Source organism: Schistocerca cancellata, chromosome 1 (genome assembly GCF_023864275.1).
Source record: "Schistocerca cancellata isolate TAMUIC-IGC-003103 chromosome 1, iqSchCanc2.1, whole genome shotgun sequence".
NCBI classification, from domain to species: Eukaryota; Metazoa; Arthropoda; class Insecta; order Orthoptera; family Acrididae; genus Schistocerca; species Schistocerca cancellata.
Genome location: NC_064626.1, coordinates 1,011,859,883 through 1,011,883,995, shown reverse-complemented (window position 1 = coordinate 1,011,883,995; position 24,113 = coordinate 1,011,859,883). Strand labels below are relative to the sequence as shown.

The window sequence follows — 24,113 nt, the reverse complement described above, 5'->3', positions numbered from 1 at the left end:
AAAAATCCTGGCATACTTTTCAAACTACATAGCTACAAATGTTATTACCATCTCCTCTGATCAACTGTAAGCAAGGCAGTCCCCTTATTTTCTGAGTAATTTGCTATTACCACACCAACAAAAAGTGTGAGTCCAATCATACAGCCAAGAAAGATGTAAATGTGAATGTATATTGCATGGACCTGGAACAAAATAACAAAACTGATATACAATCATGAATAAATTCTTCAATTAATGTCTTGATTTTTCCATCTAACATGTTTATTTCATTCAATATAAGTGATTAATACATTTAACACCAGACACTCACTTCTAATAATATTATAAAATTACCAGCAATGAAGAAACCAACAAAACACATAAAAGCGATAACATGCAACATATGTTTCTTAAATATAGTACATAAGGTCACTTTGATCAGAATACAGAGTATGTTGTTATGTACTGATAGGGGAATCTAAGGGACAGCTGATAACTGATTACATTTCATATGTCCAGCAAGAATACCAACTGGGCCAAGGAAGGTATGAGTGCATTGAGTAAAAAATAAAACTATGGCCTTTATGACTTACCTAAGATAGTGTCTGTTGTGAGCACCCAGTATTACATTCTTAGCTGTTAAAATTATCAGTTGTAATCCAATATGTGAAAACTATAATAATTAGCACTTTGTTAGGGTCTCTCACCAATTTTTGTTGATGACATTCTTGTGTTTATATATGGTCATGCTGTATACTTTTTTTGAAATAAAATAGACAGTGATTTTTGTTGGGTGTGCAACAGTGCTTTTTTTCTGTTCAAAACATGATAAGAGGATGCACAATCGCCTCTGATGTTTTCAGGATATAAACGTTACACATAGACAGTTAATAATAGTAATGGAACAGCCTACAAGTTACAGTTGATCTTGAAATTCTGAGAATGCATAGCCGAGTTGCTTTTGAGCCCCAAAAATGGTCTAATGTAGAACTGAAATTGATTGTGTTTAATACATAATGGTAGTACAGCTGTGTATTTTATAATGCAATTTTAACCCAAGTTATATTTCCTGTCTGAATTTATTATAAAATAAGATCTAGAATATCTGTATATGAAAAAAGAAGTTTGATAATATGGGAAGCAAGCCTCAACCTTGCACTCTTACTAATTAGCATAAATAACATTTTCTTCTCATTTTTTCCTGAGATATCAGTCTTGCTCAGTAAGACTTCATTCACAGGCAGCCCCAACTGGAACAAAGGCTATTTATAGCAGGATCATAAATGTCCACAAGGAAGTGTCAGCCGGATAGGGGATGGTGCAGGCCTTCTGTAATTATACCAAGCTGTAGATTTAGAACTGCTGAATGTGACAGGATATATTGTGGCGCTTGTAATCACTTGGCTTCCTTTGATTTTTAGTCACTTCATGGAAAATTATGCCTTTTTATTGTTGTGGCAGTGGTTTTAGCACTGCCCTGCAGCCAAGGCAGATGTGAAGCTTTACAGAACATGTGTTCCTCTGTACTTCATATATGGACCCAAATGTGTGAGTTGAAAAGAGAAAATATTTTCTGGATTAGAGGAGAGGAAGAAGGGCCTGAAATTTAAAACACAGGAAGAGCTATACACAAGGAATTGGGGAATTCTAAAGCTACATGGAGTGCAACATTCAGTCACATCTGGCAGGACTGTACTATAATACGTAAAACTGGGAACACCAAGGACATCTTGGTTCAGTCCTAGGCTGTTAAGAATCATTTGCGCTGACCAATTTGAGACTGTCAGAACCAACTGATGTGCGTAGGATATTAATAATATAAAATAATGCGAATACTGCATACAATTAGACTTCTGTACAAACTTTGTGCAGTAGTGTGATCATTATAAAGTGCTGTAAAATGTTTTTTAATTCATTTTTTTATTTGATGATGTATGGCTACAAACCCCAAGATTATCATATACACCTAAGTGTATTAAATATTTGGCGACAAGTTTCATGTACTTTTAAATGTAATTATGCTTATGATTTTTATTTCTTTTTTCTTTTTTACTGATTCCACATTCACAAGGGCAATTTCATTTGATATTAGCATAACTGTTCTTATTTTGTGAATATTTATTATGCATTCTTCTTTTCTGACATGTTCCACATCCTAGAGGATCTACTCACTATGGATCAGTTGGAATGAAAAGTACATCTAATCTAATCTAATCTCATCCACATACATGTAGTAAATTGCTGGCCTAGATTGAGCTTTATCCAAACAAACAAAAATATGTAGCTTTCAAAACACATTTAATGAAAGTTTGATTTTGCCATTCAACTAGAAATAGAAGGCATGAAAATGATGCAATAAATCCATTAACACAATCCGATGTGAAGTTTTGTACACAAATGAAGTGTTATAATGGCATCAAAATTGGAGTTTATTTTCCTGTTTCTTCACTGCAAGGAGCATTGATCAGTGCAATCTTTTGCTGATTAATCTACAGGATTATTATAAGTCTACTGATTTTTTCTGTTTCATGTTTTTAATTGTCAGGGCCAAATTAAGATTACTGCTATGTGAAAAAATATATATTTTGTGAATATTTTCTAGCTTTATTTCCTAACTCATTGAATACGCTGTATTTAGTCATACTGGGGTATAATTTCTGACTGTTAAATCAAAGAGGTGGCACTCATCTTCATATTGATAATACAAAAATGTCTTTCTTGGTAGTATTTGTGTTGACTGCAGCCTTGTACAGATGTTAAACAAGGATGATAAGGAGTTCAGGCAAAAAGAGAATAGAAATTTTGAAATGTGGGGCTACAGAGAATGTTGAAAATTAGATTATTAGATCAACTACTTAATGAGGAGGAACGGAATCGAACTGAGGGAAAAAGAAATTTGTGGCACAACTTGACTAAAAGAAGGGATAGGTTGATAGGATACATCCTAAGGCATCTAAAAATTATCAGTTTGGTGATGGAGGGAAGTCATGGGGAAAATTGTAGAGGGAGACCAAGACATATTCAAATGGATATAGACTACTGTAGTTATGTGGAGATGAAGGACCATGCACAGGCTAAACTAATGTGGAGAACTGCATCATACCAGTCATTGGACTGAAGACCACCAGAATAATAACAATACAAAAAGATGTATTTTGCATTTGCTAATAAAGAACCCTTAGGTATCAAAGTAATTAATCTTTAAAAAATGCTGAATTGAAATTATCAGTCATTTGCCATACAATATTTTTGGGCACTTCCAGTTTAATTTAGTTATGGGTTATGACATTTCTCAGATTCACCAAATCAGTTATATAAAAAATGAAAATGTTATAATCTTGAACCCTAATAAATACTTTTCTGTGAATGCTCATGAGGAGGACACTGCATGACACTGATCTATAGCGTGTTCTCTGTGCCTTGTGCAGTGTTCCTGCCTTCATCTCAGGCACTGCAGAGCTATGACTATCACCACAGCACTTTCCAGGCACCACTGCTGAACATTTCCTCTTGGAGGTGAAGGGTGGATAGCCATATAATAGGTGAGCAACTGTAATCACTTTAAAATGGATACAGGACTAACTGTTTCATTATTGTTAACTCACCAACACCCATACACGTTAAGGTGCTGATAGTTCATTTCACTAAAGTAAAAACTGGCTCTGAATTTGTGGGAATAAGTGTCTCCTCAAGTCAAGTACAACAGACAGTCTTTGGAATGTGTGAATGGTGAACTATAATTGTTCTTTGATTGTGTTGTTGTTTCAAGTTGCTTCCTGCTGATAATAAATCAAGATATCTTATATGTGGCTACTGTAATTTGCCTATCTAGTTGATTACCTCAAGACGAAAATAGTTCACAAGCAGAAAGTATGGTAGCATTTTGCGTAATTTTTTCAGCCACAGAAGGCATGGTGGAATTGTTGCTTACAACTGGCGAGGGTTTCTACACCAAGGAGTGATGACAGCTCAGATGCAGTGAACTTATCAGCTCCAGTGATATCTTGAATGCTGCAAATGCATTCATAAGTTGCGTGCTGTCCACCAGCCATCTCATTAGTGTCATTCACACCACTGTATAGTTAAAGGTCCAACTATTTTCATCTGCACAATCTGAGATCTGGTTCATGATTTCAGAAAATATTTTCTCTCAACAGAAGATCATGGAGGACCAAGAGTAATTTATGTTGATGGTAATGTAGACCAGAGACCCACCACCATAGTTACAGATGTTATTCTGCAATCTCCACACTGACAGACTCACCAAACTCTCAAGATGGCACTTATCACTTGCTGCACCAAGTCACCCAAACAAAAGCTTAAGCAGGTGCTGTATTATTAGTGAAGAGGTGACAGAACCCCATTGGAATTCTGGAGACACTTAAGGCTATGACAGAAGTCAGTGACATCTCTGAAGTGTTGCTACTTCATATCTGACAACAGCAATTGCCTTCAAAGATGCAGTTAACCTGATAGCACATGAGGGGTAGCCCTTGGACAAATTATTGCAGGCAGCTGATCATGCACACAGAATGTTACAGTTTGCAGTTTTATCGGCTGTAGCAATAGCAAATAATGATGCCACATGCAATACTCAGGCATTGTAGGTATCAGAAGAACATACGAACTGCTGCATGGTGGCATCATTTTGGCAAACACTGAGTTGGACCACGTCTCATCAAGATTTACAAACCATGCTGGAAAAGATGTTCAATTAATTGCAAGAGTTGGAGCTTCAGATGGGTTCAGACAGATGGCTGCAAGCAGGATGTTACTAATCTGCCAGCTCAGGACCACACCCAAGCTCAAGACACTGCACTGACCACCTGTTGATATCAGAAATAGTCTGGGCTGCAGGCTATGAAGTGCACATGACCATTTGATTACCCAGTTAGTAACAGTGGTCCACAGTAACCACCATGGACTGCAGCACCTCCTAGCGGCGTCAGTGGCTTATAAAGCACTGACTAGTGATAGTTCCTGGGCCGCAATGCAATATTAATGTGCCCTTGAAGACTGCAGAACTACCTCTCCTGCTGTTACAGGTCACCAACATCATACCACTTGTCCCTATGCCGACTGTTCATCACATCCACAGTCACTAATTGGTGTTTCTTCCAATGACTGAAATGCAGTTTATGTTGTTAACATGTCACACATAATGTGGGTAAATTTTACAACCTAAACAGATATTGCTCTCAAAAAATAAATCATGTCTTCCTCACCCTCCTCTACAGCGTGCATTGCTCTTTCAGAATCTAAATGTGGAAACACATTTCTTAGTTGTGACACCATCTTCGTGTTCTTCTTCCCACTCTTCAGGGAGTCAGTGAATAATAATAATAATAATAATAATAATAATAATAATAATAATAATAATAATAATTCCCGTGGAGGCGTAAAAGGCGACGAAAAGAACAAACCACTAAGAGTGGTAACCCCTCTTTTAGTGTGATTAGCTGGTTCAGGACAGAACTAAAGAAGCCTTGGACAAGTGCCGTCATGGTCGAGGACGACGCTTGAACCCTATGCCCGCCCACAATGGTAACGACACTGGTAGTCAACTGGAAAATAATTTAAATCCAAATAGAGGTGTTTTGCAGGATATGCTTCCTGCAACCACCCTAGAAGGAAAACAAAGACAGAGGATGAGATGGTCAGATGAAGTTAATCGACACCTCATGTTCTGTTATTACCAATCAACAAACCTAAGAACCAACACAACTGAATACAGATCACAAGTATACACAACATTTATTACCAGATACTCAGAATTAAAATTTTTAACAGAACAACGTCTAGCTGATCAGATTTGTGTAATAATCAAAAATAACAGGACACCCCAGTCAGAATTAGAAAACATCAAACAACAAATACAACAAATACTGGAACAAAATAATGTGCAATCAGAAGAAGAAGAAAATACAGTAATGGACTCAAACATCCCAGAGAAAACAAACAAAGACCAACACGCATCAATTAAACAATCAGAGGAAAACGAAATCTTAAGACAGCCACCAGAACAAGCACAAATAGAACACGAAGAGACACACATGTTAGATATAGAAGAGAAATTTCAGCTGACATATATAGAATACAAAGACACAAATACAGACATTAGACCATTCTTGCATAGACCGCCAAATAACCCACAAGTCAAAACAACAATAAAAACTATCAACACAATCATACACAACAACATAAATGAAAACACAACTATGGAAGAGTTACAACTACTGGTTTATATAGGAGCACTCACTACACTAAATATACACACTAGGCAGAGATCAGAACAAAACAACACACAGAAGAAACCCACAAAACCAGCATTGCAACACAGGCAACAGATCAGAACAGAAAAACTGAGAAAAGGCATCGGACAGCTAACACAATTTATAAGAAATGAAATGTCAGAAAAAAAAAAAAAACGAAAAAGGTTAGGTAAAATCTCACAACAAGAAGCGACAGAGCAATTAGATGAAAAGAAGCAGAAATTACAAGCATTGGCCAAACGACTTAGAAGATACAAAAAAAGTGAAAATAGAAGGAAACAAAACCAAACATTCAACACAAAACAAAAAAAATTTTACCAGACAATAGATAACACACACATTAAAATAGACAATCCACCAAACATAACAGACATGGAACACTTCTGGAGCAACATATGGTCAAACCCGGTACAACATAACAGGCATGCACGGTGGATACAAGCAGAAACAGACACATACAAGATGATACCACAAATGCCTGAAGTGATAATTTTGCAACATGAAGTCACCCAAGCAATTAATTCTACTCACAGTTGGAAAGCCCCTGGAAAAGATAAAATAGCAAATTTCTGGCTAAAGAAGTTCACCTCAACACATTCACATCTAACTAAATTATTTAACAGTTACATTGCAGACCCATACACATTCCCTGATACACTTACACATGGAATAACTTATCTGAAACCTAAAGATCAAGCAGACACAGCAAACCCAGCTAAATATCGCCCCATAACATGCCTACCAACAATATACAAAATATTAACTTCAGTCATTACACAGAAATTAATGACACATACAACACAAAACAAAATTATAAATGAAGAACAAAAAGGCTGTTGCAAAGGAGCACGAGGATGTAAAGAGCAACTGATAATAGATGCAGAGGTGACATATCAAGCTAAAACTAAACAAAGGTCGCTACACTACGCATACATTGATTACCAAAAAGCTTTTAATAGTGTACCCCACTCATGGTTACTACAAATATTGGAAATATACAAAGTAGATCCTAAATTGATACAGTTCCTAAACATAGTAATGAAAAACTGGAAAACCACACTTAATATCCAAACAAATTCAAATAATGTCACATCACAGCCAATACAGATTAAGCGTGGAATATACCAAGGAGACTCATTAAGTCCTTTCTGGTTCTGCCTTGCTCTGAACCCACTATCCAACATGCTAAATAATACAAATTATGGATACAATATTACTGGAACATACCCACACAAAATCACACATTTGCTATACATGGATCATCTAAAACTACTGGCAGCAACAAATCAACAACTCAACCAATTACTAAAGATAACAGAAGTATTCAGCAATGATATAAATATGGCTTTTGGAACAGACAAATGTAAGAAAAATAGCATAGTCAAGGGAAAACACACTAAACAAGAAGATTACATATTGGATAACCACAGCGACTGCATAGAAGCAATGGAAAAAACAGATGCCTATAAATATCTAGGATATAGACAAAAAATAGGAATAGATAATACAAATATTAAAGAAGAACTAAAAGAAAAATATAGACAAAGACTAACAAAAATACTGAAAACAGAACTGACAGCAAGAAACAAGCCAAAAGCTATAAATACTTATGCTATACCAATATTGACCTACTCATTTGGAGTAGTGAAATGGAGTAACACAGACCTAGAAGCACTCAATACAGTTACACGATCACAATGCCACAAATATAGAATACATCACATACATTCAGCAACAGAAAGATTCACATTAAGCAGAAAGGAAGGAGGAAGGGGATTTATCGACATAAAAAGCCTACATTATGGACAGGTAGACAATTTAAGAAAATTCTTTCTAGAACGAGCAGAAACTAGCAAAATACACAAAGCAATCACGCATATAAATACATCGGCTACACCACTGCAATTTCATAACTACTTCTACAACCCTCTAGATCACATAACATCAACAGATACGAAGAAAGTAAATTGGAAAAAGAAAACACTACATGGCAAGCACCCGTATCATCTAACACAGCCACACATCGATCAAGACGCATCAAACACATGGCTAAGAAAAGGCAATATATACAGTGAGACGGAAGGATTCATGATTACAATACAGGATCAAACAATAAACACCAGATATTACAGCAAGCATATTATTAAAGATCCCAATACCACAACAGATAAATGCAGACTTTGCAAACAACAAATAGAAACAGTAGATCACATCACAAGAGGATGTACAATACTAGCAAATACAGAATACCCCAGAAGACATGACAATGTAGCAAAAATAATACACCAACAGCTTGCCTTACAACGTAAACTTATAAAACAACACGTTCCCACATACAAGTATGCACCACAAAATGTACTGGAGAATGATGAATACAAATTATACTGGAACAGAACCATTATAACAGATAAAACAACACCACATAACAAACCTGACATCATACTCACCAATAAAAAGAAGAAATTAACACAACTAATTGAAATATCCATACCCAATACAACAAATATACAAAAGAAAACAGGAGAAAAAATTGAAAAATACATCCAACTGGCTGAGGAAGTCAAGGACATGTGGCATCAGGATAAAGTTGACATTATACCAATTATACTATCAACAACAGGAGTCATACCACACAATATCCACCAGTACATCAATGCAATACAGGTACATCCAAACTTATATATACAACTACAGAAATCCGTAATTATTGATACATGTTCAATCACCCGAAAGTTCCTAAATTCAATATAATGTATACCGTACAGTTAAAAGGAAGTCATGCTTGATCAAGGTCTGCATCACTTTCCATTTTTAACCAGACCTAAGGTCTGAGAAAGGAAAGAAGATAATAATAATAAGCTAGACATCTTGCACAGAAACCATCAGCAGTTCTTGTTTATCAAGACAGCTTATGGACCATAGCACCAAGTCTCACAACTTACAAGGACTAGTTCTCCCATAACCGTGCCTCTAGTCAGGGGTAAACTTACCTGCAGTAACCAAGCATCTTGCCGAACTTGTGTTCCAAATATCATATGTCAATGCACATGATAGCAAAGTATTCTCTATTCTCAGGTTAATTATTTAATTATTGGCTTAGACACACTATCAAGACTTATACAGTAATATGCTTTCTAGGGTGTTTTTGCATTTTACTTAACATGTATCAATATTCTCACTTCCACAGTCTTATTCTTGAAATAAATCAACACTATACTATAAATTTCTTTCACATATTATTAAAACATTTTAAAATTAATTCTATTTTATCCAGGTGAAAATGATGTTGGCTTTTATTCAAATTGGTTCTGTGTTTCATACAGTCATTTAAATACCTTCATACACATCCACTTAAAAAAGAAAAAAAAAAAAGAAAAAAAAAAAAAAGAAAAAAAAAAGGATAATGTCTAAATACCTCACAGATATATAACACAAAGAAATAGGAGCAAGGGGGGAATAACAGAGAGGGTAGAGAAGATAAGGTCAGCCTTCTGTATGACCAGAGGTATATACAATAAAAATATATATATTTACAGATGCAAAAACCAGACACTACAAGGAAATAATGAGTAATGTGGAATTATATGCTGCTAAGACAATAAAAGTAGGAATAAATGTGCACGATAACTAGAGAGAAGAAGAGAGAAAAGTATTGACGAAAATGATAGGCCCTAAAAGAGAGAGTGTGAGAACAGAAGAAGCATGACTGAAAAGGGCAAGATTTGCAGGACATGAACCAGGATATGATGGACAGAGTAATGACAAGATAATGGGAAACAATAGGGAAAAAAGAGGAAAGACAGTGAGCAGCTGAACTCCTGATGATTGGTCAGAATGGGGATCAAGGTGGAAGGAAAGGAAAAGTGAAGAAGCAAGTACACATCGGCAATTATGCCAAAGATTGATGACAGGAGGACACAGGAGAAGGATCGAGAATCACCAGTGGAGCGGACAGAAGAAGAGGATACTGAAGATCTGAAAGAGTGTGGGAGAGAAGAAGAGAAAGAGATTTGGGGAGTAAAAGAGGAAAATGCAATCCATGAATGGGTTAAATGTGATCCTACAGAGATGGTAATGCAAGAAGAAGAAGAAGAAGAAGAAGAAGAAGAAGAAGAAATTAAGATTTTTTTTTCTAGTGTAGATAAGGTTTACTTTATTAAACTAGTCATCAGTGAGAGTGCCAATGTTAAATAAAACCTTCTGTACAAACTTTGCTCAATTTTTTACATTTAGATGATGACAACGTGACTGACAATTACAATCAGAAAATTGCCTTTACTGGTAATACAAAAGAACTCATTGTTGACAAAAACATAAAGTAAGTATGGCTTCTTGGGTGGGTAACACTGGGGAGAAGTTAAACCAACTAATTGGAAAGGTCTTCTTTCGTTGTCTTTGTTAGCACTTTTCCTTACTGAAATAGTTTCGTATTGTAAGAGCATATACCAAGTGTGAGTGGCTGTGGGGTGTGTGTGTGTGTGTGTGTGTGTGTGTGTATGTGTGTGTGTGTGTGTGTGTGTGTGTGTGTACTTTTACTTATTGCTTATGTTGTCAATGGCAAAGAGAGAAGTGAGAGAGTGAACCCCAGCATCAGTATTTACCTTATTCCTCTCGAATAACACCACGGGGACTGGCAAGGTTAATGGCCTTATCTGATGGGCAGATCAACATCAACAGTGTCATACATACTTGCTCTACGAGACACTGTGAAGAGACTTGGAATTTATCTCAGGACATTGGTGCATGTCTGGTGATGATGAACTGCACAGAACCACATCTCCTCCATTTGGAACCCAAATATTTGTGAAGAAAATTTCTTCCACCACCAAGATTCAAACCAGCTACCTCTGAGTTGAACATCAACACACCAGCATGCATTAGCAATTCTGAATATACAGGACCCACTTCATTCAGTTCACTCCATTCCTGACACTAGCATCTCCTACTTCATTAACAACAGGGCTACATGTGAAAGCAGACATATAATCTACAAACTTAGCTGCAACTGCTAAGCTGCATTCAATGAGAACATGACAACTAAGAATTTGTCCATCCATATGAACGACCACTGCCAACCTGTGGTCAAGAGACAGATAGTCCATAAACTTGGCTGAACATGCTGCCCAATGTGATGTGCCTCGTTTAATGATTGCTTCACAGCCTGTGCCATCTGGATTCTTCACACCAAAACTAGCTTTCCTGAATTGTGCAGGTGGGAGCTCTCCCTAAAACATATTCTTTGTTCTCGTAATCCCCCTTGCCTCAAGCTTTGCTGGTCCCTGTCTTCCACCTGCCTAGCCCCTATCCTGCTCACACTCCAGTGTACACATGACTTTTGTTCTGCCAATGCACCAATAAGTCCTTTCCTCTTCTCTACTCTACTCCTCTACTTTCACTCTCCCCTCCCCAACATAGCATAGCTGCCTAATGCTGCACCTAGAACTATCTGGTCCCCACCATGTCCCTGCACATTCCCACAGGCAGCACTAGCATCTTCCTCGAGCCTTACTTTGCTATCCCTCCCCTCTGCACCAAATGCCTCCTCCTTGACCCCAAGTACTCACCCCAGCTGTATTGCTGCTCACATCAGATGCAGCTGCAGTTAGACCTTGGCACCCAGAGATAGTGGTCAAGTGTGTGTCTGTGAGTTGTTGTTGTGTGAATGTCTGAGAGTTCTACAGCTGAAGAAGGATTTTGTCCTAAAGCTGAAAATATTTTAGTATTGTTTTCATTGCGCCTGTCTGTGACTCAATGCTTCATCTTGGTGGTGAGTAGCAGTCTATCCTTTCCATATTGTTGTTATTCAACCATGGACTTTGCACTGTTTGTTTTAACGCTCACCTGGTTTGATACAATATTTCCAAGATAACAACCTTTCTACACATTTAATTCTTTCTCCGTACAGACTGAGGTCTCACTGGCTCAGTGTTCTGATCAATTTCAGTATTACTGTTTTGTTATTACTTATACTTACTAATAATAATAATAATAATAACAAACCCCGTGGAGGCCCGGGAAAAGAATAGGCCTCCGGTATGTTCTGCCAGTCGTAAAAGGCGACGAAAAGAACAAACCACTAATAGGGCTAACTCCCCTTTTAGTGTGATTACTTGGTTCAGGACAGAACTAAAGAAGCCTTGGACAAGCGCCGTCATGGTTGGGGACGACGCTTGAACCCTATGCCCACCCACAATGGTAACGACACTGCTAGCCAACTGGAAAATGATTTAAATCCAAATAGAGGTGTTTTGCAGGATATGCTTCCTGCAACCACCCTAGAAGGAAAACAAAGACAGAGGATGAGATGGTCAGATGAAGTTAATCGACACCTCATGTTCTGTTATTACCAAGCAACAAACCTAGGAACCAACACAACTGGATACAGATCACAAGTATACACAACATTTATTACCAGATACCCAGAATTAAAATTTTTAACAGAACAACGACTAGCTGATCAGATCCGTGTAATAATCAAAAATAACAGGATACCCCAGTCAGAATTATAATAATAATAATTTCATGTACTATAAGCATCAACCTCCACCAATAATTTCATGTGGTTCAAAAGCCTAATGCAAGTCTTTCAATGGGCGGCACTTTGGCAACTTGTGTGTCCCTAACCAACCAAAGTAATCCAGACGAGGATATAAAGTTTAACTTGGAATCTGAAACATGTATAATTTCTGGTGAATCTTCACATTATTGATAGTTGGAGGCTAAGTTAAAGGCAGACTAAAAAGAATCTGAGGTCCTGCGACCTATTGGTTTCCAGGCAAATACTTTACCACTAGACCACCTGGCCAATTAACTTGTACTCATTAAATTTATTTGTCCAGCAATGTAATTTTTTCTAAACCCTTTCTTCTGTCTCATCAGATGGCAACATCATCTGCATAAACATATGCATTCAAATCTCCAGATTATACAGCTTTAATTTCTTTAATAACAACATCCAAGAGTGCAATGAGAAGCAGTGGAGATATGTAGGCCTCTCTTCGTTCAGAACCATTCTGATCTACAATTTTCTTTGTCCACTTCTTTCACAATTTTCATACAGCAATTGAATGTTTCGAATCAGAGAACTTGGAACTTCTAGTTTATGCAGACACACTCATATTTTGCTCTTTTTAACACTGTTTTAGGCGTTTTCTATTTCTAAAAGCACTACAATCAGATCTTTCACTTTTTTCCCCAGGACTTTTCCATTTGTTGTCTCATGGCAACTAGATCAACTGTTCATCTGTTGTCCCTAAATCCATGTCATTGTTCTTCAAACTGATACTCAATCCTTGTTCTTAGTCTCTTCAGAATAATCATTTCTTAATCTTGAAACAGCATGACAGCAGGATAATTCCATTATAGTCTGTACAGTTTCCTCTGTTCCTTTTCTTAAACAATGATATGATCAATCCCCTCTTCCACTCATTTAGTACCTTATTTTCTTTCCAAATTATCCTAGTGTACAATGTAGCCACTGAAGACTACACAGATAATCTGGATCCTAATTATCAGTACCACCATTACAGACAGATCTTCACATGACAAAAATTTGCTCTCCAGCCATACATGAAAATACTTTTGTTTTTGAGCAGTGTCATAATGAATTTTGCACAAATTTAATGAGCAAAGAATACCTAGGCAGTTTCACAAATGGGTGACACTGCTACAAATTCACCCTCACTGTGCTCTCCACCAAGCTACTGTATCTTTGCAGACACTTAACTCAAACTCACGCCGCTGTCTCCTGTTGTAGCCTCTCCCTTCTCACCCCTTCCCCCATTTCCCATTCTGCTATTTACCAATTTAATGCACATATATACTGTCGTAAGTCACATATAATGTCATTTATTTGATTACAACATCCTCAGATATTCATCAGACTGGAGGCAAACCACTACAAGTTTAAAGGAGCATTTATGAACCAGCTATGGTAAAAGTACACAGTTAAAAAAGTCTTTCACCACTCATTCACTGAAATAAAATACTGCTATGGCATACCCTCTGCCATTTTAAATTCTAGAATATTTATGTGGATGTAGATGTGGACATTGGATATGTAGTTAAAAGACATCAACATTATCTCTCCATGAAATTTCTACGATCCACTGCCTCTATTTTATGCAAGTTGTTTATATTTGTTTGGAATGTCACCTCAAATAATCATGACATTTGAGCTGCATAACTTATAGTTGTGCACATTGATAACAAAATCATCATATCAGAGAAACATTTATGATTAAAATATGAGCATAAAGATGCATCTGAATGATGTATTGTTGGCCGAATATCGGATGCTAAATGTCAATAGTTACTTCAGACATTTTTGATTGGTGATTAGTTAATACCACATCACGTCGTTTCTCATTTTATTTGACTGCAGTTTCAGTTTTGAGGCAGCTTCTCCTATGACAAATCTCCAAGAGAAGTATAACAAGTACACAAACTCCTAGTTTCTGAACAGTAAGTCACTGTTACTGTAAGCTGAAGTTTAAATTCTGAAGAACTTGTCGTTATTTAGTAAAGTCCAAATACAGAATGAGAGTGGAACAGTTTTTGTGCTGAGCAGTGTATGTAGCTTTCACTTCCAATGTAACCAACATGTAGCTTCACAGAAATAACAGTCATGCATGGTTACAAGTACACACAAATGCATTAAGATTACACGAACTTTTTTTTCACTTTTTACATAAAAATTGGTATCCTGCCGATGCCAATGTCAACCATTCTGAAGTAATCAATGGCTCAGGCTTAGTAAAAGTACTGAATGGTATTGTTCATAATTTCACCAAACTATCCTATCATTCAGTTGAAGTGTTTTAAGGTGACCATGGTACTCATAAAATGGGATGACTTTATTAGCTTTTAATTTGCGGAATACCAGCAGATGTGTCCAGCGAAAGAGATCAGGTATCAGGGAAAGGGATTCTAAAGCTTACATGATATTGTTTAAATTGTTAAGGAGTTAGAATGAAACATTTAGTTTTGAAGACTGCTGATTGGTAGGAGAATTGTCATAGTGAAAATCTTTTGTACAAGGACACCAGTGTAAAATGCTTCATGTATATAATAATCATACTAGAACTACAATATTACACAAATAGTTGTGTGTGAATTAGGGCCATGTGAATAAATCTAGTCACCACAGAACAGTCTTCACTTTGTGGGAATGTAGTTTCAGCACAAACCTCAGCTAATAATAATAACAATAACATACATGAATGATTATTTTTTTCCTTCTTTTTCTGTCTCCTGGATTGAATCCATCACAACTGTAACACTTTAAATGCAAACTTTTCTTGGTTTTACCAGCTACTCTATTTACAACATTGTTTTACTCATGAGGTATCTTCTTATCAAGGATAAGTAAAAACACATACACATGTTCCTAAATGCTTCAGCACAGAACAATTAAAGCACGGCTTCTGGATGTCATGCCAATGCATATGATTATTATGCCACACAGATTAAGCGCTACAAATGTCAGTCTCTATGGAACATCATGCTCACATGCCAGGGACCACTACTCTCAGGGAGATTTCCATTTACATGTTACTGTTTAACTTACTGGTCCTAACTGTTTAATAAGAACATCTCGGACATCCAACCAGCCTTTAAATGATAAAACTTCAAACAATGCCAACATGGCATCACCTATGTTATCAAAATTGAAGCGTCGAGGGTTTGCCCTAATGAAGAAGAAGAGCAACATACAATATTACAGATTAAAAGAATCACAAAAAGGAAAGAAATATATAGTTTGCAAGTCTGAAAAATGTCATTCTTATCTGCAGCATTTAAAAACAGTCCAGATTAGTTCCTATATTTCAATGAGGTCCACTACTCATCATCTAAATAAGAAGATTTATTTTATTATCTACAGCTGAAAGTTTGAATTAACTATTTTAAAAAAAAATAGCTGTATTCTTCCAGCTGTATTAAGGTGTTGATTTTATTGGCAACTAGTTTCGATGTTGTTACATCATCATCTTCAGGCCCATACACGTTGACAGCAACTGTATGTGTCTAACACTAGTAGTCAGTGGTGAGATAGGTGTGTTCCATGCAGAAGGAAGGTAGTAACTGATATCAATTCATATCATATCAGTTACTACCTGCCTTCCGCATGGAACACACCTATCTCACCACTGACTACTAGTGTTAGACACATACAGTTGCTGTCAACAAGTATGCGCCTGAAGGTGATGTTGCAACAACATTGAAACTAGTCGCCAATAAAACCAACACCTTAATACAGCTGGAAGAATTTCGTCATTTTTTAACATATATTATACTAGCTGATATCCCAAATCATCCATTTCAATTATGGATATAAGAAGATTTAAAAAAAAAGGTTTTGAAGCAGAAATCTACTAACCAGACTCGAGGTACCAGAATAGATGGATATGACTCATTAGCACCAGGCTGCAATTTCATTTTTGTGACAAATACTCTTCTCATAAACACACCAACACAATCTTCACGCTTAGTGATTGTAGGATCATTACATCTTGCTAATCGTCCTCCAAACAGCTGAACACCATAACTTGCAAATACAAACATCAGCACTATAAGAAGAATTGATACCTGAAAGAATTACAAAACTTTCTTTACAGTGAAGTACACATGAACAACTTCAAAATGTACCAAATGTAAGAAGTAAAACATGAACAGGTAATATGGACAAAATAGCAAAACAAAACCAGATGCAGTCATCACTGGGCTGTAGAAGCACAAAATAAATTTTAAAGTTCACAAATACAATTAGCAAAAAAGTTATTCTCTCTATCTTTTCTTCTTTTGAGATGTCCAAAAAGATGTTAAAATGAATTAAATAATTATATACATTCCTTTGCCCTTATTACTAATTCAATTTTTAAGTGGGAAATATACTATTTTTAATGATTATCATTTTTCTTCCCCTATACTTTCAACAAGTGTATGTATCCACAGACAGACAGATCAAGTTATACATTTTTAGACTAGATGGCAATAAACTTCAGGGTGTACAATACTTTTACAATCATTATTGTCAAATAATTCTGAGCCTACCTTTTGAAATTTGTCAGACCAACAAAGTTTCTGATGATAATACAGTGAAATTAAATTTTTCAGTTCTTGAAGAGTTGTAAACAGTTTATATTAAGTATATTTAAGAGTACACTTTTTTGCCTTTACATCTAAACCTAGAATGTATTGTATTAAAATCCAGCACAACATTGTCAGTATATGGGAGAAGAATGCTGGTGAGAAACAGACAACATGAGGTATAAAGACAGAATTACAAGTAACAACATATGAAGATCATTCAAACATAAATCAGAATATAGTTGTTCTTCTTGTTGTGGTCTTCAGTCTGAAGACTGGTTTGATGCAGCTCTCCATGGTACTCTATCCTGTACAAGCCTCTTCATTTCTGAATAACTAATGCAACTTACATCCTTCGGAATCTGCTTACTGTGCTCATCTCTTGCTCTCCCTCTATGATTTTTACGTCCCACATTCCTCTCCAACATTAAACTGGTGATCACTTGATGTCTCAGAATGTGCCTCATCAATTGGTCCCTTCTTCTAGTCACATTGTGCCACAAATTTCTTTTCTCCCCAATTCTATTCAGTACCTCCTCATTAGTCACAAGATCTACCCATCTAATCATCAACATTCCTTCTTCTGAAGCACGACTTTTTAAAAGCTTCCATTCTCTTATAGTCTAAACTTTTTATCATCAATTTTTCACTTCCATACATGACTACACTCCATACAAATACTTTCAGAAAAGACTTCTCAACACTTAAGTCTACATTTGATGTTAACAAATTTCTCTTCTTCAAAAACACTTTTCTTAACTGTTGCCAGTTGACATTTTATATTCTCTTTACTTCAGCCATCATCAATTATTTTGCAACTCAAATAACAAAACTCATCTGCTACTTTAAGTGTCTCATCATGATCTAATGCCCTCAGTATCATTTAATTTAATTTGACTACATTCCATTATCTATGTTTTGCTTTTGCTGATGTTCATTTTATGTCCTCCTTTCACTCCACTGTCCATTTTGCTCAACTGCTTTTTCCAAGCCCTTTGCTGTCTTTAACAGAATTACAATATCATCGGCAAACCTCAAAGTTTTCATTTCTTCTCCTGGGAACTTTAATTTCCACTCCAGAATACAGTAACACAGTTTTATTGGTGACGTGTACCATAGTTTTATTAGTGACTTGTACCAATACAGATGCAGCAGCTATTTTGCTACATTTTTTTTTTTCATCAGTCTTCTGACTGGTTTGATGCAGCCCACCATGAATTTCTCTCCTGAGCCAACCTCTTAATCTCAGAGTAGCACATGCAAGGTACAACCTCAATTATTTTCTGGACATATTCCAGTCTCTATTTTCTCTACAGCTTCCTTTAGTACAATGGAAGTTATTTGCTGATGTCTTAAATGATGCCCTACCATCCTGTCCCTTCTTGTTGTCAATGTTTTCCATATATTCCTTTCCTCTCCGATTCTGCACAGAACCTCCTTATTCCTTACCTTATCAGTCGAACTAATTTTCAACACTTGCCTGTAGCACCACACGTCAAATGCTTTGATTTTCTTCTGTTTCCGTTTCCCCATGGTCCATGTGTCACTACCACACAATGCTGTGCTCCAAACATACATTCTCAGAAATTTCTTCCTCAAATTAAGGCCTACATTTGATACTAGTATACTTCTCTTGGTCAGGAACGCCTTTTTGCCAGTGCCAGTCTGCTTTTGAAGTCCTCCTAGCTCCAACTGTCATTGGTTATTTTGATGCCCAGGTAGTAGAAATCCTCAACTTCACCTACTTCATGACGATCAACCCTAATGTTAAGTTTCTCACTGTTCTCGTTTCCGTTACTTCTCATTACTTTTGTCCTCCTTTGATTTTCTCTCAATCCATGTTCTGTACACATTAGACTGTTCATTCAATTCAACAGATCCTATAATTTTTCACTTTCACTGAGGATAGCAAAGTCATCAGTAATCTCAACATTGGTATCCTTCCACCTTGAATTTTAATCCCAGTTTTGAACCTTCCTTTTATTTCCATCATTGCTTCTTCAACAGATAAGTTGAACAGTACAGGTGAAAGAATACACCACCGTCTTACACCCTTTTTAATCTGAGTATTCCATTCTTGGTATTCTACTCTTATTATTCCCTCTTGGCTCTTTCAAATGTTGTACATCACCCATGTCTCCTTATAGCTTACTTGTATTTTCTGCAAAATTTTGAACATCTTGCACCATTTGACACTGCCGAACACTTTTTCCATGTTGGCAAATCCTATGAACATATCTTGATTTTTCTTTATTCTCGTTTCTATTATCAACCGCAATGCCAGAAATGCCTCTCTTGTGCCTTTACATTTCCTAAAACCAAGCTGATCATCATGCAACACATCCTCAATTTTTTTCCCATTCTTCTGTATATTACTCTTGGCAGCAGCTTAGAGGCCTGAGCCGTTAAGCTGACTGTGTATTAATTCTTGCGCCTGTCAGCTCTTGCAGTCTTTGGAATTGTGTGGACATTTTTCTGGAAGTCAGACGGTATAGAATGAGACTCATACAGTCTCCACACCACCATGAACAATCATTTGGTTGTCACTTCTCCAAACGATTTCAAAAATTCTGATGGAAAGTTAAATATTTGTTCTGACTTATTTGATATTAAGTCTTCCAAAGCTCTTTTAAATTCTGATTCTAATGCTGGATCCCCCTCTCTTCTATATCGACTCTGTTTCTTCATCTATCACATCAGACTGTTCTTCCCTCCATAGAAGCACTCAATGTACTCTTTCCTCCTATGTGCTTTCTCCTGTGCATTTAACAGTGAAATTTTCAGAGCACTCTTTATGTTACGATTCTTGATTTTAATTTCACCAAAGATTGTTTTGAATTTTTTATAACTTGAGTCAGTCCTTCCAACATTCATTTCTTTTTTGACTTCTTCACATTTTTCATGCAGCTACTTTGCCTTAGATTCCCTGGATTTCCTAGTTATTTCATTATTAAGCAGCTTGTATTTCTGTATTCCTGAATTTCCCTGAACATTTTGGCACTTCCTTATTTCATTGATCAACTGAAGTATTTCTTAGTTTATCCATGGTTTCTTTACTGTTATCTTCCTTGTAGCTACAGTTTTCTTTCCAACTTCTGTGATTGCCCTTCTTTGAGATGTCCATTTCTCTTCAGCCAAACTGCCCATGAGCTATTCCTCATCACTGTATCTATAGCTTTAGAAAACTTCAACAGGAGTGTTCCTTAGTACTTCCGTATCCTAATTCTTTGCATACTGATTCATCTTCACTATGACTTGTCTGTTAAACTTCAGCCTACTTTTCATCATTAATAAGTTGTGATCTGAATCTATATCTGCTCCTAGGTATGTCTCACAACTGAGTATCTGATTTCGGAATCTCTGTCTGACCACGACGTAATCTAACTGAAATCTTCCCATATCTCCAGCCTTTTCCAAGTATACCTTCTCCTCTTGTGTGTCTTGAACAGAATATTCACTATTACTAGCTGAAATTTACTGCAGAACTCAATTTGTCTTTCTCCTCTCTCATTCCCTCTACCAAGTCCATATTCTCCCGTAACTCTCTGGTCCACTCCTTCCCCAACAACTGCATTCCAGTCCCCAATGAGCATTAGATTTTCATCTCACTTTATGTACTGAACTATTTGTTCCATATCCACATATACTTCCTCTATCTCTTCATCTTCAGCTTGCAACCTGAACTATTGTTGTTGGTGAAAGGCAACAACTCACCTATAGAGGACTGATACAGAGAGCACAGTAACACATGACAGAAAACAGCATTCACACTACATCTTTTGAGCACTAGCTCTTTTGCTGGTAGCTCTTTTGCCAGAAATAGTACACATATTCATGCATGCAACCATACACACACGCACAAATGCATACTCCAGTGTCCAGGGCAAGACCTGTATGGTTGCTTGTGTAAATATTTGTACAACTGCAGGAAAAAGAGTTAGTACTCTAAAGCTAGTGTGAATGCTGTTTTCTGTTATGTGTTACTGTGCTCCATGCATTGATCCACTTTCCCTTACTTTAAATGTTGACTTTAATTCAATTAATATAACATTTACAACAATGAAAAGCAGTATATGTAACTGTCATGAATTTAATTAATGGGACAGAGCAGTGACCGCGTGGGTGAGTCAGTCCGCCCGTAAGAGTTTTGTTGAAGGTTGTGTGGAGTTCGAAGTTGTCAGACTCTCTAAATATAAATGTCTTTTCCGATTATAATGTATACAGCACAAATGAAATAGAAAGTTGTGTGTACGTCATTTCCACAATTAGAGTGCTAGTTTCTTGTTACAGTATGCAATATGTGAGTGGGCACTGACTGAAACCAGCATAACCAGCAGCCATTATGAATTAAGGCACAAAGGAATTACAGACATTGACTGTGAGTGGGCACATAATGAAATCAAAGCGGAAAGTTAAAAATTTGTGCCGGACCAGGATTCGAACCCAGATCTCCTGCTTACTAGGCAGATGATCTAACCACTAAGCCATCTGGACACAATGGTCATCCCAACTGCACAGAATATCCTAGCACGCCTCCTGTCAGATCCAAATTTTCAACTTATTTGCACAATACTAATGTTGTAGTGCCCCTTGCCCATTATCCTCATTAGTTGTAGCATTTCGCTGATTCCTGTAAGAGTTAGAGCCTGATGTGCATCTGCACTGAAGAGATCATTGGCCATTTCAGCTTAATTATATACATAAGTTGAGAATTCAAGTCTGGTGGGAGGGATGCTAGGAAAGGCCATGCAGCTGCGATGACCACCATGTCTGGATGACTTAGTGGTCAGAGCATTTGCCTCGTAAGCAGGGGACCTGGGTTTGAATTCCGGTCCAGCACAAACCTTCAAATTTTAGTATGGGAAACCAAACAATGGGAAGGACACCAACCATTTGCTCCATTAATTCTCTGCAGTTCCTGATCCTTATCACCCGGTACTCTGCATGTCAGCATCGATGCCATCTCCCTTTATGCTAATATCTCCAATGCCCTTGACCTTGCCTCTACTGAACACCACTTTTCCTAATGCCCAAGTGACTCCAAACCAACAACCTCCTTCCTGGTTACCATAACCAACTACATCCTCACTCACAATTAGTTCTCCTTTGAAGGCATCACCTACAAACAAATCTGTGGTACAGCAATGGGCACCCACATAGCAACATGTACTGCCAATGTATTCCTGGATCATTTACTCATTAACGTGAAGTATCTGCAGTAGCAGAATAGAAATGCAGAAAACACAAGTCTGAAAACAATTTATTAGAATCACCAAAATGAAACAATACCATCTCCAAAAGGACAACAGACTCGATCCCAACAGTGGATTGTCACAAACATAAAATAATAATAGAAAAGACCCAACTCTTCACAGGGAGAGATCAGAATCAAAAAATTCTACAATGTCAAGATGTTCATCGACTATACCAAGTCCATCTGCAAGGGATCAGGCAGCTAGAAGAGGCGTCTGCTTTGGTTGCCAGGGTGGCAGCTCTGTATACTTCCAAGTGGTGCATCAAACTGCCCTTTGCTGATAGTGCGCCGCCCTGTAAAGCCTGTTTGGCGGATGTATCTTCTGGAACTATTTGCGATCACATGCCTGGCATATCAAAGTAGTTCCTGGGCTAGCTGCGACCTCTGGTGAAGCTGTTCTGCAGGCTCTGCGAATGGGTAGTAGTCCCTGGTGGTCTCTGGTGGAGACCTGGTGATGTGTTGTGTTGTGGTCGTTGGTAAATATTTGTGTTGACAACATAGGTGACGTAAGTTTTCCTGGTGAATATATGCCCTGTGATGCAGGCATCCTGTGTTGGTTGGATGTGAAGTGGGATGCTGATGCAGAAGGTGCTATGATGTCTGAAGTGGGCAGCCACAGCATAAAGGAAACCTTCCTAAACACTCAGAATCCCAAACCGATCACCTGGTTCACATTCAATGATGACATCTTTGTGATCTGGATGAAGCGTGAGGGCACCCTCCCCACATTCTTCAGAACCTCAATGCCTTTTCCCCATTTGCTTCATCTGGTCCTCCTCAACCCAACAAGCCACATTCCTTCAACTCAGTCTCCATTTCAAGAATGGCTACATTACTACCTCTGTCCATATCAAACACATCAACCAGCCACCAACAATACCTCCACCTTGACGGCCGCTATCTGTTCCACAATAAGATGTCCCTTCCATGTAGCCTAGCCACCCATGGTTGCCTCATCTGTAATGATGAGCAGTCCTTTTCCAAATAGGCCAAGGGTATTACTGAGGCATTCACAGGCCAAAATTAGACACCCAGCCCTGTCCAATAACTGATATCCTGTATCTTGTCTCACCTGTCACTAACCTTTCCCCACCAACTCAACTGTCCAACCACACTGAAGCTCTCCTCTTGCAATTCAGTACCATCCAGGATGGGAGAAACTGAATCACATTCTCTGCCAAGGTTTTGACTACTTCTCACTGTGTCCTAAAATGAGAAATGTTCTCCCCAACCCTCCCATAAAGGTATTCCATCAACCACTCAAAAGGCTCATCTCCATGCAACAGATCTAGATGCAAGACCTGCCCCATACATCCTCCCACTACCACCTACTCCAGTCCTATCACAGGCATCTGCAACTGCATCAGAGGCAGGGCCATCTGTAAAAGCATCCATGTGATCTATCAACCAATCTGCAACCACTGGCCTGTATTATACATGGTCACAACAAGTAACAAGCTCTCTGTCCGCATGAGAAACTATTGCCAAACTGTGGACAGTAGACAGCTGGACAACCATTT

The 24,113-nt window shown here is 37.5% G+C and overlaps 1 protein-coding gene across 1 annotated transcript in view; it reads right to left on the bottom strand.

The window, feature by feature from the left end:
• The window catches only part of LOC126089086 (sodium leak channel NALCN), a 390,881-nt gene that overhangs the window by 104,942 nt on the left and 261,826 nt on the right, over positions 1-24,113 (bottom strand). The window contains exons 20-22 of the mRNA XM_049906884.1: positions 16,630-16,838; positions 15,820-15,940; positions 49-182 (exon numbers count right to left, since the gene is read on the bottom strand). Coding sequence (XP_049762841.1) covers positions 49-182; positions 15,820-15,940; positions 16,630-16,838 — 464 coding nt within the window. The remainder of the gene's footprint in view (positions 1-48; positions 183-15,819; positions 15,941-16,629; positions 16,839-24,113) is intronic.